Source organism: Vanessa tameamea, chromosome 9, assembly GCF_037043105.1.
Source record: "Vanessa tameamea isolate UH-Manoa-2023 chromosome 9, ilVanTame1 primary haplotype, whole genome shotgun sequence".
NCBI lineage: Eukaryota > Metazoa > Arthropoda > Insecta > Lepidoptera > Nymphalidae > Vanessa > Vanessa tameamea.
Window position 1 is genome coordinate 7,265,199 of NC_087317.1, and position 16,044 is coordinate 7,281,242.

At 35.5% G+C, this 16,044-nt stretch overlaps 2 protein-coding genes across 3 annotated transcripts in view; both read right to left on the reverse strand.

The window, feature by feature from the left end:
- Nucleotides 1–16,044, reverse strand: part of LOC113395046 (mitochondrial dicarboxylate carrier) — a 134,098-nt gene that overhangs the window by 96,458 nt on the left and 21,596 nt on the right. The window lies entirely within an intron of this gene.
- Nucleotides 515–16,044, reverse strand: part of LOC113395100 (phospholipid-transporting ATPase ABCA3) — a 38,980-nt gene continuing 23,450 nt past the window's right edge. For both annotated transcript variants that reach the window (XM_064215760.1, XM_026632660.2), the window contains 21 exons: nucleotides 15,614–15,746; nucleotides 13,200–13,429; nucleotides 12,525–12,690; nucleotides 9,464–9,697; nucleotides 9,194–9,335; nucleotides 9,001–9,104; nucleotides 8,529–8,917; nucleotides 8,241–8,450; nucleotides 7,934–8,038; nucleotides 7,660–7,831; nucleotides 7,448–7,573; nucleotides 7,249–7,372; nucleotides 6,584–6,705; nucleotides 5,925–6,049; nucleotides 5,679–5,856; nucleotides 5,172–5,333; nucleotides 4,479–4,636; nucleotides 4,310–4,406; nucleotides 3,562–3,753; nucleotides 3,150–3,252; nucleotides 515–3,068 (listed from right to left, as the gene is read on the reverse strand). In XM_064215760.1, coding sequence (XP_064071830.1) covers nucleotides 2,888–3,068; nucleotides 3,150–3,252; nucleotides 3,562–3,753; nucleotides 4,310–4,406; nucleotides 4,479–4,636; nucleotides 5,172–5,333; nucleotides 5,679–5,856; nucleotides 5,925–6,049; nucleotides 6,584–6,705; nucleotides 7,249–7,372; nucleotides 7,448–7,573; nucleotides 7,660–7,831; nucleotides 7,934–8,038; nucleotides 8,241–8,450; nucleotides 8,529–8,917; nucleotides 9,001–9,104; nucleotides 9,194–9,335; nucleotides 9,464–9,697; nucleotides 12,525–12,690; nucleotides 13,200–13,429; nucleotides 15,614–15,746 — 3,453 coding nt within the window. In that variant the 3' untranslated portion in view covers nucleotides 515–2,887. The remainder of the gene's footprint in view (nucleotides 3,069–3,149; nucleotides 3,253–3,561; nucleotides 3,754–4,309; nucleotides 4,407–4,478; nucleotides 4,637–5,171; nucleotides 5,334–5,678; nucleotides 5,857–5,924; nucleotides 6,050–6,583; nucleotides 6,706–7,248; nucleotides 7,373–7,447; nucleotides 7,574–7,659; nucleotides 7,832–7,933; nucleotides 8,039–8,240; nucleotides 8,451–8,528; nucleotides 8,918–9,000; nucleotides 9,105–9,193; nucleotides 9,336–9,463; nucleotides 9,698–12,524; nucleotides 12,691–13,199; nucleotides 13,430–15,613; nucleotides 15,747–16,044) is intronic.

Here is a 16,044-nt window from a genome sequence, read left to right on the forward strand (position 1 = left end):
ATGACAAAATATGTTTAAATGTTATTTATTGAATAATAATGCTTTTAATCTATAATTTTATATAATAATAATGTAATAAGTAATTGTAATATATATAAGTTGTATTAAGTGTAAGTTGCGTTAAACGCATCGTTAACCCGATTTGATGTCGTTAGGTCTTTCATATAGTATTGCTAATAAAAAAATTAAAGAGGTATTGTAACGCATGCTAGCCAATTCGCTCATTTTATATTTTATAAATTTTCTTTTATATAATTCGCTTAGGCCATATTATAACTTAAATATAGTCTAAGTTAGTTAAATAATTATTTAAGAATCAAGCGTTCTTACTGTTAAACATGACAATATTGGGGCTAGATTAGATAATAGTGTTTAGGAAATTAATTGTTAAGATATTTTGCACGAATGAACGAAGAAACTTGAACGAAATGTATAAACTCTCTTATATAAATAGCTAAATGTTAATTAAAAAATATACAATTGTTGAATTATATTTATGAAATAAAAACAACAGTTTTGATGAAAGATATTAAATTTATTTAAATAAATTTGTAAACCTACGTAAGTAATACATGCGAACACTCATTACAAAATATCGCGACAGAACGTGACAGATTAGACGACACATTCAAAGCCTTAATAAAGTTTCTCTTATTATTATCAATAAATAGCTTTTTAGTAAATTTGATACAAATGTGAATTAAAATTTTGAGAAAATGAATTTATGTAAATAATCATCTAATAAATAAATAATATATGGCTGTTGAAAACAACATATTCGACCGAACTGATAGTCGTAGGAACATAAATTTCGTCTTAATATAGGAGTGTATTTTTCAAAATTAATTTTTCGGTATAAATGTAAATAGTGGATCACAAAATGATATCACAAATAGCATATTTAATGCTTACACAGTTACAATGACTACAGAACATCGTGTTTGTTTTGTACATTTATGTAAATACTTCTAAATAACATAAATATTTTACAATTTAATATTATAGCGACATATATTAACAATAAAAAGTTGGTAAAAATTTTGAATATTTTACGCATACCTTTGGTAAAGAAAACATTGCTCAAAGCAAATATACTAGAAAAATGAGGAGTAAAAAAATAAATATTAATTATAAGCTTGACAGTAGTAACATAATTATATTAGTATTTTAATCAACGTCACTTTTTCTACCATTAGACACGTTATGTAGTCTCATCGACGGAAAACACTCGCTTTCATATGTAGACGTATAAGAAATGTATATAATAATTGGTCTCTTTTTAATATATTTTTTATACGGTACAAAAAATATCTTATATGAAAAAAATATTATGCATAAATATTACCAATTAATGCCATTTATTCTTTCGTTTTCCACTTAACGCGTCTAAAGATAAAAGAACATTGCAGATCCGTTCACTTACGAAGACGCGCGCCTTCACGTTAAAATATCGGCGTGTCTTATCAAATATAATTTAATTTGTTTTTTCTGTATTTATTTATACATTAGTCATCCCACGCACACTAAGACATATTTTCAGCACGGACGTAACTCATCAAGCCACGCCCATGAAATTCAACGTGGAGGCGTGCAGGTATTCTTGAGTGTAGAGATGCATATTAAATAACGAATAAATAAATTAAAAATTTAACTAAATAATTTAGATATATCGAAAGTCACGAAAACAGACGATATCATTAAAAGGAAAGTCACAACTCAGTTTAGCTTACAACTTATTGACCTAGTTAAACATGAAGTATTTCCACAACAAAATACTATTGTGGAAATACTTCTCCTGGCAACTTCAAGGCAGAATCTTACTTTTTTTATTAACATTGGACAAATGTTTTTTTTTGTGATAGATATTTGGTAAAACTATTTTGCATTACGTGTTTTATTGTTCGGATATTATTAATTATTTTTCAAAAAATATAAGCAATTCATTTATGTAGACTATTATTTTGTCCTAACACACTTATTTTTAATCAACTAACTTCAATCGTTTTAAATATTGTAAAGGTATACGTTACGTTTTTGAAGGTCACGTATAACAATAAAAAAATGACCAAGATAATGAAGTACAAATAAATAATATTTCGCATTGCTTTAAACTGTCCGCTATTTCGTCCGACAAACGTTATTAAGTACCAATGTATAATATAATTATATCGGTAATACAAATATGGCAATTGAACCCGCATTGGAGCAGTGGGGTAAATTAAACTATCTTCTAGACAAGGGGCGACGTCTTTTACCTTCAGAACTTAACGGGTTGTTTCTGTTTATAAATATGCAATAAAAAGCTAGCTAAGCTAGAAGTTACAAGGATATAATAAATATTTGAATTGAATATATGTACATATTTGAATAAAATAGAGTTTCGTTCATATCCCTTGATCTATTAGTACTCTACACTTTCAGTCTTAGAAAGTAAGCAGCTCGCTAGTTCGAAACGATCGTATAAGCTGCAATACTTTGAACACCATGAGTATTCTAAGATTGTCGTCTAGACATTCGTTTAGTTGTTTTACTTGAGTGAAATGCTTTAAGTACTAAAATATAATAAAAATATACTAGCTGGCAACGACGCTAGTCCCCACACTTATAACGTAACGTTACAATACAGTGCAGTACACAGTATAAACAACACGTTAACACTTACGTATACACATCTAAAAATTTAATACACGTATAAAATACTGAACATTCAAATTCATTTAATCAATTGCTAAGTACAAATACATCACACATATTACTATCGAGTTTCAATATTGAAGTTTGAAAGGCAAGTATAGGAATACTGTCTCGGTTACATACTGAGTCTATTGAGAACTTACTGCTTAAACACGTGAGAAGCAAGTTTGAGAACTAATTAGTAATGGCAGTTTCAATCGACTTGACCTTGAATCCTTGTGAAGCGGAGGAAAACTTGCTCGAGCGTGGTCTGCGATACCGAATAATCTTCCATCGAATAGATATTGCGAGCCGCCTCCATTAGATGGAATACATTCCACCACGGAAGGTTCCGATCGTCGAGGTAGTATGTACTTATACCCAAGTAAGATTCTCTGCAAGACGAAAAGAAATTAATGTGTTTTCCTATCAGTGATCTATTCAGAGTGAGATGTTCGAAATGCTGTAACACTCACATGAGTTTAGCGTCCCTAAAGTTTTCGAGGACGTACTGATTTATTCTTGCAACATTTGAATCTCTATCTGGTCCCGCTTTACATTTAATAATTAAAGTATAACCTGAAACGAAACAAACAAGATTAGTTTTTTCAAAGTTAAGTTTTAGCCTTACAGTTAAATATTTCTCAGAAAAAGCAAGTGTTTCATTTACAAGGAGACATCAATTTAATATATATATATGTATATATTTTAATCTCTAATGCACAGTCAAATACTTTGCAATAAAAAAAAAAGCAGAAAATAAAATTAATTGAAATATGTTTTACTTTTTCTTAACACACTAATGCGCCCGTCTCTAATGCGCACCAGAGGTACATTTTTTGATCTGAAATCGAAAATGAGAAAAGGGCATCAGGTATCGGGCGGTACCTTGCGAGAACTTGTTCTTGAGGTGCTGCAGCGGGCCCAGGCAGTAGAGGCGGCCGTTGACCATGACGGTGAGGCGCGAGCACAGCGCCTCGCACTCCTCCATGCTGTGTGACGTCAGCACCACGCTGCGCCCGCCCGACGCCGCCTCGCTCACGCAGCGCCACACCAGCCGCTTGGACGCCGGGTCCATGCCTGCGGGAGATATTTCCAGTCGACGAGTGACGACGAGTTTCAAGTAAACAGACCTTAGATTTACTTGAAGCTCGACTATGTTGCAGACAAAAAACAGTTCTTGATAAATATTTATAATACCATACTATTCTATTTAGCTACTTATATCTACTTTGTTTGTGCTTCCTAAGTTTTGATAACAGCTTTGTCGACGTTCAAAACGCCATTTTTTCGAAAATCCATAGTAAATATCATATAATATTCAAGCTCGACCAATGAATGATATCGCTTCAATTCGATGTTAAATTTTGTTTATTTAGTTTTTGTCCTCTTCTGCTCGGAATAGACTATGTATCAAGTACGCCGGTGACAACACATGTTCAAGCACTCAGCCGACATGTTGCTGTACAGAGTATTTCAGGTACTTTTAGAATTCTCGAGACCACATATCGTATCTCGACTTATTATAACTTAATTAACGACCTGAAATCCTAAATAAATTAAAATACCTTCTGACACGGTTATAAAATTGAAAAACAGACGATACGCATATTAATCATAATTTCATCATAGTTACCTGTCGTAGGTTCATCGAGAAATACTAAGGGCGAATCTCCCAGAAGCGCTAGGGCCGTACTTATTTTCCTCTTAGTACCTCCACTACATTCGTGTACCTTTAAATAAAAAAATAATATAATAACTATATTGTATAAGCAAAGAAAAATTTATACATTTATTTTATTTACCTTTTTATCGTAGTGTTTTATAAAACCAAGTATTTCAGCTAATTGTATGGCCCGTGCTGATCCCACTCGCACAGGGATTCCGCGTAGCAGACAAAAAATTTTTAGTGTCTCCCGGGCGGTTAAATTTTCTATTAGCGCATCGAATTGTGGGCAATACCCTAAAAATAAAATGACAATTATTACCAACTAAAATGAATGATATGGACCCGTTGAACAAAAATCCATGCATTCACTACTAAGCAAGAAAACATTTGCATGCGTCTACCTATTGCAAAGTTGGAGCAAGACGTATTTACATGTAAAGCTTTATATATGACTAAAGATCATTAGCTCGCATTTACACGTCGCTAGAAACTTTGCGTTTCTTGAGACTGCCTTAATGGATGGCGCAACGAGTTACTGCTATCTTCGGAGACTCAAATATCAGTAGCGAGAATTGAATACATGCATAATTAAAAATAAATATTGCGACACACTAATATATCCTTACAGGCATATTTGGAAGCCGTTAAAAGTGCTATAAAATCGAAAATGCAAATAGTCAGATAACCATTTCAAAAGCCCAACACATCCCAGTCAACTATTTTGGACCAACCAACCAAGAAGTTTGTTTAAATAAGTATTCATCTGAACCTAGAGAATATAATGACATGCGACACTATCTGATAGTACACGAATGTTATATGTGTTTACCGATGTGTCGATGCACTTCCTGGATGTGCGTCTTGATGGACAGGCCGTGCACGTAGGCGTCCCCGCAGCTGATGCGCGCGTCGCCCGTCAACATGCGGAACGTGCTCGTCTTGCCGGCGCCGTTGATGCCCAGCAGCCCGAAACACTCGCCCTTACGCACCGCTGCGGGGTGGAATCGCACATGTTTAATGAAATTTCATTTCCGTTATTCTGTAAATATTTATTATACTGAACTCAATTATATTGTAACTGCCTCGTTGGTATAGACTAGACTTATAGGGCGTCGCGGTAGCATACGTGGAGCCCGCCGAAGTGACGGAGAGGGTACCGCTGGTTTTTCAGTGTACTAGTTCTGGGCACCGGCGAGTCCCACATACCCCCCTCCACTTTACGTGGGGGAAACGCGTCAAGCATATTTCCAGAGAAAAAAAAATACTAAACAATTATCTTAAAAGATATCATATAAAACGCTACGACATCGGCAGCCGTCGTGCTCGTGATACCGACCGAAGGTGAGGTTGTCGACGGCGCAGAAGTCCCCGTAGTACTTGGTGAGGTCGCGACACACGAGGCTGTGCGCGGCGAGGCGCTCGCGCGGCAGCTCGAGCACGCGGCGCCGCTCGGCCGCCACGTCCGCGTCCTCGGCCGCGCCCGCCGCGCGCGCCGCCCGCCCCGCGTAGCGCACCTGCGGCGCCACTCGCCGTGAGACGGGAACGAGTCGGGGACGTTCTTAATGCTACTCTAGGCACTCACCTTGTTCAACACTTCGTATTCCTTTATTAATAAAACAGTAAACCCGATCACACCCACGAGACTCATCGTAAACAAATATCGACCGATTCCGGGTTCACTCCATCTTAAAAAGGGATCGTCGTCGACTAAAAAAAAACAAAAACAAAAACTTTTATTTGACATACTTCAACATAAATGACAACAAGAGCTTAATCCCATATCAATGTTAAAAATGCGAATGTGTGTCTGTTAGTTCATCCTTGGAATTGCAGATCAACTTGATATTTCGATTTACGATCTGATAAGTAATATATTATCCTACCTTTTATTTCAGAATTATTTCAGTAAAACTCGTACTAAAGATTCATACAAATTATACTCGATTTCCATTATAAAAGTAGATTTTTGACAAACACAGTTAGTGACTGAAAGCAGCGCAGTGTTTCGATTAATGAAACTTCAAACAAAGGTAGATTGATACATATATTTACAAAAACTTTAAAATTGCTTTCAAATTGATATATGTAACCTTGTCAAGAGGTAATTTGTAATATAACTACTTTTTTATGGGATATATATGTGTAGACAAAGTTTTTCGTCACCTTTATATTATCAATATACAATATATATGTATAAAAGGTACGTAACTATAATGATTGAAAAATACAAAACTCACTTACGACAGCAAACAGACACGTTGAGCTTATTGCAGACGGTGTGCCGAGTACAGTTGTCGATGTTCTCGAACTGCGCACACAGCGCGTCGCACGCCAGCAGCGAGAACGCAGACACGCTCATGTCCCTGGTGGGGGTATGATTTTATATTATTAAAATATTTAATAAACACTGCCTAGATATAATGCTAAAAGTCACGTCTGCAAGAATAGCAGAAAAATGTTTAAGTCTCTTTTTATTATCTTATATAAACTAATATCGAAGTAACGAACACATTAATTCGTTTTATATAAAATATAATTCTACGATGTTGTAATTTACAAGTTATTTGTGTAAACACATGAGGGAATAGGCGTGAGGCGTGTTTTGGATGTAGATAGTATCAGAGTGTGAAACAGTCTCCAGGTGGAACTTCTATCACACGCTACGCTGTTCAATATAATTATTAGTTTTATGATCTAAAATTATGCATGCGATTTTTGTAGCATATTTTTAAAAGCATTATGTACATTAATCTTTTGAACTAGGATTAACGTTTGTTTTGTTGAGTACGAAAATAGCCTCTTGACTATGACACTGAATCAACTCATGACTTAATCTTTAATATTTTGTGTTCGATATTTCTTTATAATGTTATTCAAAAATTTAATTGCACAATACTTTTTCATACCTAAAACTTCTGCTGATACAGTAGATGGGTAATGGCGAAAACACCCAGTCAAAGATGTGTGCATAATAGGGATTGCCAACTTCGGGTAATCTGAGAACTTCTGTTATTAAAAACGGCATGCAACCTATAAAAACAGAGTTTTACAGTTTTATAAATCTTAGCTACATTAATAAACAAAAATATTATTTTATAGACTTACCAGAAAATATATTTATGAAGCACATCTTCGAGAACCCAGTAGCGGCAGCTTCGAAATAGAAAGAAGCCAAATAGTGTAAAGGTATCATTGCGAAAGCGAAAATAATCAGCACTAGAAGAACTCTTCCTGCAAAACAATAATGTATTAATTATTTTTGATTAATTACTGTCGAAAAATATGTTACATTCACAAACAAGGACGCGATAACTCACCTAATTCCTCAGGCGTGGCCAATGTGTTCTCTTGAAAAAAGGCAAGTGTTGAGATGATTGCAAAGAACACCAGTAACAGCCAAAGCCAGTCCCATATAAGCGCAGTGGTCCAAAGTACCGCTGGACGAATTCCTGACACGCGTTGCAAGAGCTTCGCGCCGCTTGTGCGCTCCTGGTACACGAGGGACATTTCAACATATTTGAAATAAAAATGGTATTTATATTTTATTTAATATTCGTACGTATACCAATTTTTACAAAAATATTTAGTCACCTTAATAACAAAGAGTACGAGAAAGGATGTAACAAACGCCATACAGAATCCAATATTGAATGCGAATTGAAAGCCCATACTGCTACCGCTCGCCATTACTTTAACCTAAAATACAATGCCAATTAAAACTCGAATTCTCATATACGTTCGAAAATATAAATAAGACGGATGGATCGAATTTTTTAAACCATATATTTTGTTTTTATAAAATGGAATGATGTAAAATGACCACTCAAATGCGGTCGGAGAGGCACCGAATATTATTAATATTGAAATTCGAGTGAACGGTAGAAGACATCAGAATGACCAGGTTCTCGATGGAGTAGGGCAGCGGATGGTTGACGACGCGCAGCGAGGCGCCCGGCGCCAGCGCGCCCAGCAGCGCGTTGTTGGCCAGCGCCAGCGAGATGGCGGAGTCGTGGTAGCCGTAGTTGCTGAACCACGCCGTGACGCGCTGCGGCGCGAACGTGGCGCCCGCCAGCGCCTCGTAGCGCACGCGCGGCAGCTCGGCCGCGCTCTGCGGACGGACGCACGGTCAGCGGCGAGCGGCGGAGGCCGGACGTTGCACGTTACGTTTTACGAATCGCCAACGTACCAATTTTAAGTAAAACTTAGCTAGGTCCGATCTCCCTATGTTCGTCAACGTCATCGTCGGGTCCGACGCACTTTTGAAGTAGTCCATGAACGCCATCATCGCTTTTCTTTCTATGCTGTTTTCGGTTAAATTCGCCCCCTCGGAGAGGAGAGTTTGCGTCTTTCTAAAGCCGCTCTCTAGACTTAGTTCCAGGGGTGGTAAATGTGACATAAACTTCCAGGATCTAGCGATCCACACTGATATCGATATATTTATGATCGGTGTTATTATTTGTATGAAAGCGCCGAGTTTATTTCTTATCGTGTTGTATGCTAGCTTTAGGAACATTGCTTTTATGTGGTTTTTCTGTAATTTCCAGCCTCGCACTTTTTGTATTGGCTCGTTGTCCACTAAAAGGTACGATATTTACATTAATTTAAAGATATTAAATAAAACAGTAAACACCAAAGTTTGTTAAAAAAACAGAATATACGTATGTTGCGGGGCATATCCACAGGGACTACGGCAGCGTCGCTGTATGAATTATTGTAAATGTGTTTCTTCGTTGAAGTCATTCCATTGTCTTCTGCGCCAGCTCTTAAGAGAAAATATTACAATATTAAAGTTTATTTTCAGAATATGAAATGACACATTTCAAATACCGAACTTTCAAAGTCTTGACTTACTTCATAAATACCTCTTCTAGACTCGTTACGGATAAACCGTAGCTCGCTACTTTCAGGTTTTCCTTTTCCTCTTCGAATTTTTTAAGCATATCTGGGAATTTACTGACTTGGTCATTTGGCAAGATGTAAGTCAGTTCCGATCCTGAAACCGAAAATAGTAACTGTTTTATTAGGGCAATACATATTAAAAATTCTGTCAAGTTTGTTTAATGTGAAATAAAGAAAATTAAAACATAACTTTAACTACAAGATCTAGTAGCATTTGCTTACCAATGTTAGTGTTCTCTTTAACATCCGGAACGTAGGATTTGAAGAATCGAGTGACGTCTTCTACAACGCAGTGGTCCGATTTGACAATGGTCATTTTGTAACCAATACCGTAGTGTTTCTTTAAAAAATATGGAGTCCCAACACACTGCAGTCGGCCTCCTGACATTATCGCTATTCGATCTCCTAGCACGTCGGCTTCATCCATAAAGTGGGTTGTGAGTATCATTGTCCGACCTGTGATACAATGAAACAAATAAAGTCAGAGGTTCCGTTCGTCTATACTCTTTATTTATTACTAGCTGTTACCCGCGGCTTTGCCCGCGTAGAATATGAATATATTTACAAATTAACTTAAAATGTTACGTTAATGTAATACCTCTTTGTATACCACAATGGTGTGTATCTCAGCCCTTAGGGTAGAATATCCAGAAACGCTTAAATGCGAATCAACTCATTTTTAATCGGTAGCCCAAAAATAAAATTTCGAGCTTGTAACTTCAAAATGACAGACTTCCAGACTAACCTGAATACGAAATGTTAGCACCTATTTTTCCTTTAAGCCTAAAATATCCAGAAACGCTTAAATACGTATCAACTCATTTTTAATCAGTGGCACAAAAATAAAGTTTCATGCTTCTAACTTCAAAAATGACGGACTTCCAGACTAACCTGTATACGAAATGTCAACCCTATTTCTCCCCTTAGGCGTAAAATATCCAGAAACGTTTAAATACGTATCTACTCATTTTTAATCAGTATCCCAAAAATAAAGTTTCATGTTTGTAGCTTAAAAAATGACTGACTCCCATAAAAACTTTCAACCCGTATTTCACCCCTTAATGGTAGATTATCTAGAAACGCTTAAATTCGTATCTACTCATTTTTATCAGTATCCCATAATAAAGTTTCATGTTACTATCTTATAAATGACGGACTTCTATACAAACTTTCAATCCTTATATCACCGTAGGGGTAGAATATGCAGGAACACTTAAATAAGTATCTACCTTTTTAATCAGTATCCCAAAAATAAAGTTTTATGTTTGTAACTTAAAAAATTCCATTCAACCCCTATTTCACCCATTTAGGGTTAGAATATCCAAAATTCCTCCCGAGTGGGTGTCATGATATGTTAGTTTATGAGTGTACGTCCTAAAATATAAGTTTTATGCTTCTAGTTCTAAAAATTCTAAACATGACAATACTTTCAACAACTTACAACCTTTCATCCCCCCTTTTCAACCCTTTACAGCACTTTTTGCCTATATCCTTTCTCAGGCTCTAGACTATTTGTGTACCAAATTACATTTAAATCGGTTCAGTAGTTTTGGCGTGAAAGCGAGACAGACAGACAAACAGAGTTACTTTCGCATTTATAATATTAGTATGGAAGTATGGATTGTTATTTCCCTCGCTAGAGAGCTCCGATAATAACCGCGTCCGATCGCTGCTAAATTCAAAGTGCTACAGGGAGAATCGCGGCCTCCGACGCGCCTATAGCCCGCTCCCGCCGCCCCGGCCGGCCGGTACCACCGCAAGCGCTACGTTCCGCAATTATTAAATCTGTAATATCTTCGAAAATATTCATTTAAATCATATGCTGTAAAGGGCCATATAGATCAATATTAAATCAACAATGTATTTAAGGTATTTCATTGGATAAGCATTAATGATGTATAGGTTAAAATCGCTTCGAAAATTAGCCAATATTTGTGGTAAAAAATAAATGACAAAAAAATGTTATTGTAGGTTATCACTTACAGATAGACACATACCATCGCGGACTTTCTTGTAGACATTTTTTAGGTGTACAATTCTGTAGTACATTATTTTGATCTATCTCATAGTGTTCAGCCAGCGTTTGCAATATATACGCAAAAAATGTGTCTTTACGACATCACATTAGAAACTTCTAAAATTATCAGTGTTTATCTTCTATATTGTCCACGTATTATACATACAAAATCATTCTCTTTAAATCACATTATCTATTAAAAAAAACCTCATCAAAATTCGTTGCATAGTTTTAAAGATTTAAGCATAGACAGGAAAAGACAGTCAGCGAGAAGCAATTTTGTTTTATATTATGTAGTGATAACAAATCGGTACAACGTACACAGTTTTCACTCATTAGGAAATACAAACCGCTATGTCCCTGCGTTTTAAAACTGTAATTTCTTCGAAAATATTCATTTCAATTAGATGCTGTAAAGGGCCATATTGATCTATATTGAATACACGATTTATTTAAGTTACCTAATTGGATAAGGCTTAAAATCGCTTCGAAAATTAGCCAATATTTGTGGTAAAAAATAAATCACAAAAACTGTTATTGTGGGTTATCACTAACAGATAGACACATACCACCGCGGACTTTTTTGTAGACGTTTTGAGGTGTACAATTCTGTAGTACATTATTTTGATCTATCTAGTAGGGTTCAGCCAGCGTTTACAATGTAAGCGCAAAAAAATTATAAATTTACGACATCACATTAGAAACTTTTAAAATTATCAGTGTTACTTAACTATATTGTCTATGTATTATATACAAAAACCTTCCTCTCGAATCACTATCTATTATCGCATCAAAATCCGTTGCGTAGTTTTAAAGATTTAAGCATACAAAGGGACATAGGGACAGAGAAAGCGACATTGTTTTATACTATGTAAAGATTTACAAGTAATATAATAATGAGCCGAGATGGCCCAGTGGTTAGAACGCGTGCATCTTAACCGATAATTTCGGGTTCAAACCTAGGCAGGCACCACTGAATTTTCATGTGCTTAATTTGTGTTTATAATTCATCTCGTGCTCGGCGGTGAAGGAAAACATCGTGAGGAAACCTGCATGTGTCTAATTTCAACGAAATTCTGCCACATGTCTATTCCGCCAACCCGCATTGGAGCAGCGTGGTGGAATATGCTCCATACCTTCTCCTCAAAAGGGAGAGGAGGCCTTAGCCCAGCAGTGGGAAAATTTACAGGCTGTTTATGTATGTATGTTATGTTATGTTATGATGTAGGAGGCCGATGGCGGCGATGGCGGCGATGGCGGCGGTACCTTTCTTCTCCTTCTGCAGCAAGTCCCACAGCGAGCGGCGCGCGGCGGGGTCGAGGCCCGACGTGGGCTCGTCCAGCAGCACCACGCGCGACGCGCCGCACATGGCCGCGCCCACCGACAGCCGCCGCTTCTGCCCGCCCGACAGGTGCTTCGAGATCACGTCCCGCTAACGAGTGCGAGTGTGAACATGTTTATGGAATTATAAATGAGAAAGCCTTTGTGTTTGCTACGCTTTCATGTCCGAAGGCACGACCGATTTCATAAAATCGTGCTTAGACCTTGTCAGGGGTACGGAGAGGAAGCACGTACGGTACCTAAGATCAGCCAGACCAGAAAACTTGTTACACTTGTAGACAATTACTCAACGTTTATCAGCTCATCATCATATAACATCATTAAAAGCCTATTAAAGCCTTATTGATATCAAAGGCATAACGATAAAAATATGAAAAAAATATTATTAGTTTTTTTTTAGAAGCAAAACATACAGAATCGATTTAATTTCTTCATACTCTTTTATTTTAACGACTTATTAGAGTAGAAGAAATTCAAATTACATATACATATATGTATATTTTGTTTGAATTTCTTCTTTTGAATTTAAGGCCACCGAGGCAGTCTTGATAGACTTAATTTTATTAAAACTATTACTAGTTTATTTTAATAAATACGTACCTTTTCTTCCAACTCTAGCAGTTTAACGAAATGGTCGACTTCCTCGTTAATCTTTGATTTGTGGACACCTTTTAATCTCGAATAGAAGATTATGTGTTCGGCGACCGTGAGATCGGGAAATAAGACGTTGTGTTGAGGACAGATGCCTATTGACTTGCGAGCTTGTTCCGTCTCAGAAACTATGTCGTACCCGTTTATAGTAGCTGAACCGGACGATGGCGGGACCATACCTGTATTGAAAAATAACATAGTTAAGGTAACAGTAAAAATCATTATTATATTTATATTTCATATAAAATATATGCATTCATAAAACTGCTAAACATATCAATTTCAATATAACATAAGAAGGAATCAAGAATCACATTGACATAATTTAATAATTTAATTTGGATTTGTATATAAAAGAATATATAAAAAAAAATAGTGTTATTTATCGCCAGGGTGTCAATTCTACAAAGAAATTATATCTTTATCGCAATGGAATCGAATCGTTTATCTGTTTTACTATTCTACAAACTCAACGATAACGATCCATTTACGGTTCGGTTGAAATTAGATCGGATTATAATCGGAAACATCGCTACCGTTATAAATTAGTGGCATTGCCCCCTCGTGGAAATAAGACATATTACGTTTATTTCATTTTTCGTATCGTTGTATATTTAAATATTAAGTAACAAATGATTTTACGAATTTAAGATCACAATTGAAAGAAAATATATTATTTGCATAACAATTTATTACTCCATTTACCATGGATTATTATATAGAAACACAGTAATTTTTTTTTTAAATATAGAAGTAATTCTAATTGGTTACTTATTTGATAAAATCGCGGAAAGACTTTAATCAATTATTACTGACATATTTTATCGTTTATAACAAATTAATTCCATTGTCTTAACCACAACCGTTCCAAATTTGAATACGTTCTAAATTTGAATAATTACGTGGAATTTAAAACAGTAGGTAGATTTAAAATGCAAACTAAATACGTTTTTTCGTTTACATATAAATTATGGATCATTTTATGTATTACCTAAGAAAGTTAATAAAGTGACATTCTGTTAATATTCCATTGCTGAGCTAAAGTTTCCTCATCTATTGAGAGTAAGTAATTTTCAAATAATTCGGAATGAAATTAACATGAAACGTAATTAATCAAATGTCTACGTGCTACGTGATATATATATTATACTTAAATAATACGAGCCGTTTCAATATTTCTAAGAAATCGAGTTGCCTGTCATGACGTATAAAGTAATCACTATTCATTAGTTCATATTAAGTCTTTATTGCAACTTTGTTAGTATTTGATTCAATTACATTAAATACTAGTTTCCTTATAAGTAAATATGTCTTAGGTAGGTATATGTTATTTTAAACTACAGTTTTTTTTTATTCAACAGTTAATAGTTAGATTTTAGATATAATTTATACTATAATAGCTTGTTGTGAGCGGTGGCGTCCCAGTGCCTAGAGCTTAAACCTTAACCGAACGTTACAGGTTCACGCCCATGCACCGTTGAATTTTCATTTGCTTAGTTGTGTTTCTAATTGGACCGTGTTGTGCAGAAATGTACCAACCAACGGAAGCATAAATAAAAATTGTTAAGATTTCAGTATCCTTCTTTTCTCTGAGAAGGAGGTCTTTGCTCAGCAGTGTGATATTTACGGGCGGTACTTTAGCTTGTCGTAGCGACTTCGTGCAAATAAGAAATGTATTTTCATATTACTTTTATAATACATTTACGAAATTCACTTCGAAAATAACATACGGCCACTATCAGTTCTTTTCAGTTTTTACTTTTTATATATATTTGTAATTTTTAAGAAAATATGAACAAATGTAACGGACTTTCTTTACAAATTGATAATGAATGTAATTTTAAAAATAATATTTAATTTATTTAGCTTTTAATTTCAAAATATGAGACAGCTTCTTAATGCCTCACTTATAAGGAAAAATCTCTTTTGAGATGGCCCAGTGGTTAGAACGCGTGCAACTTAACCGATGATTTCGGGTTCAAACACACGGGCAGGCACCACTGAATTTTGATGTGCTTAATTTGTGTTTATAATTCATATCGTGCTCGGCGGTGAAGGAAACCATCGTGAAGAAACCTGCATGTGTCTAATTTCAACGAAATTCTGCCACATATGTATTCCACCAACCCGCATTGGAGTAGCGTGGTGGAATATGCTTCAAACCTTCTCCTCAAAGGGAAAGGAGGCCTTAGACAATCAGTGGGGAATTTACAGGCTGCAAATGTAATGTAAAAAGTACATAATGTTCCATGATGTAGTAGTTTCGGTTCGAAGATGATACTACAGTCAACATTCATTTAACGATAGATAGATACATAAAAATAAAAAATAGGTAAAAAGAAAGATAACCAATCAGTTTTTACCCGTCAGCATAGATATCGTAGTCGTTTTCCCGGCACCGTTGTGACCCAGTAACACTGTTATTTCGTTTTCGTACATCCTAAGATTTAAATTATCAACGGCTCTCTTGCGACCTCGATAAACTTTGGTGAGATTCTGAAATTAATAAAAATATTTTATAGACAACAAAAAAAAAACCTCTGTATAAACGCAAAGAAAAATTACGTTTTGTGTATCTCCTATAACTAAAGTAAATACTTGTTAATAAGATGTTTGTTTTGAAATCCAAATTTTATAATCGTCATGAATCATGTTACAGGATACAATTGAATGTAAAATTACCACAAATTCGGAATGTATATGCCTGTAATATGACAAAAACTCAGTAGGTACTCTTTGCTTAAATAAAATACATAATCAACTGTGAAGTCTTTGAACATGAGTAATATGAATT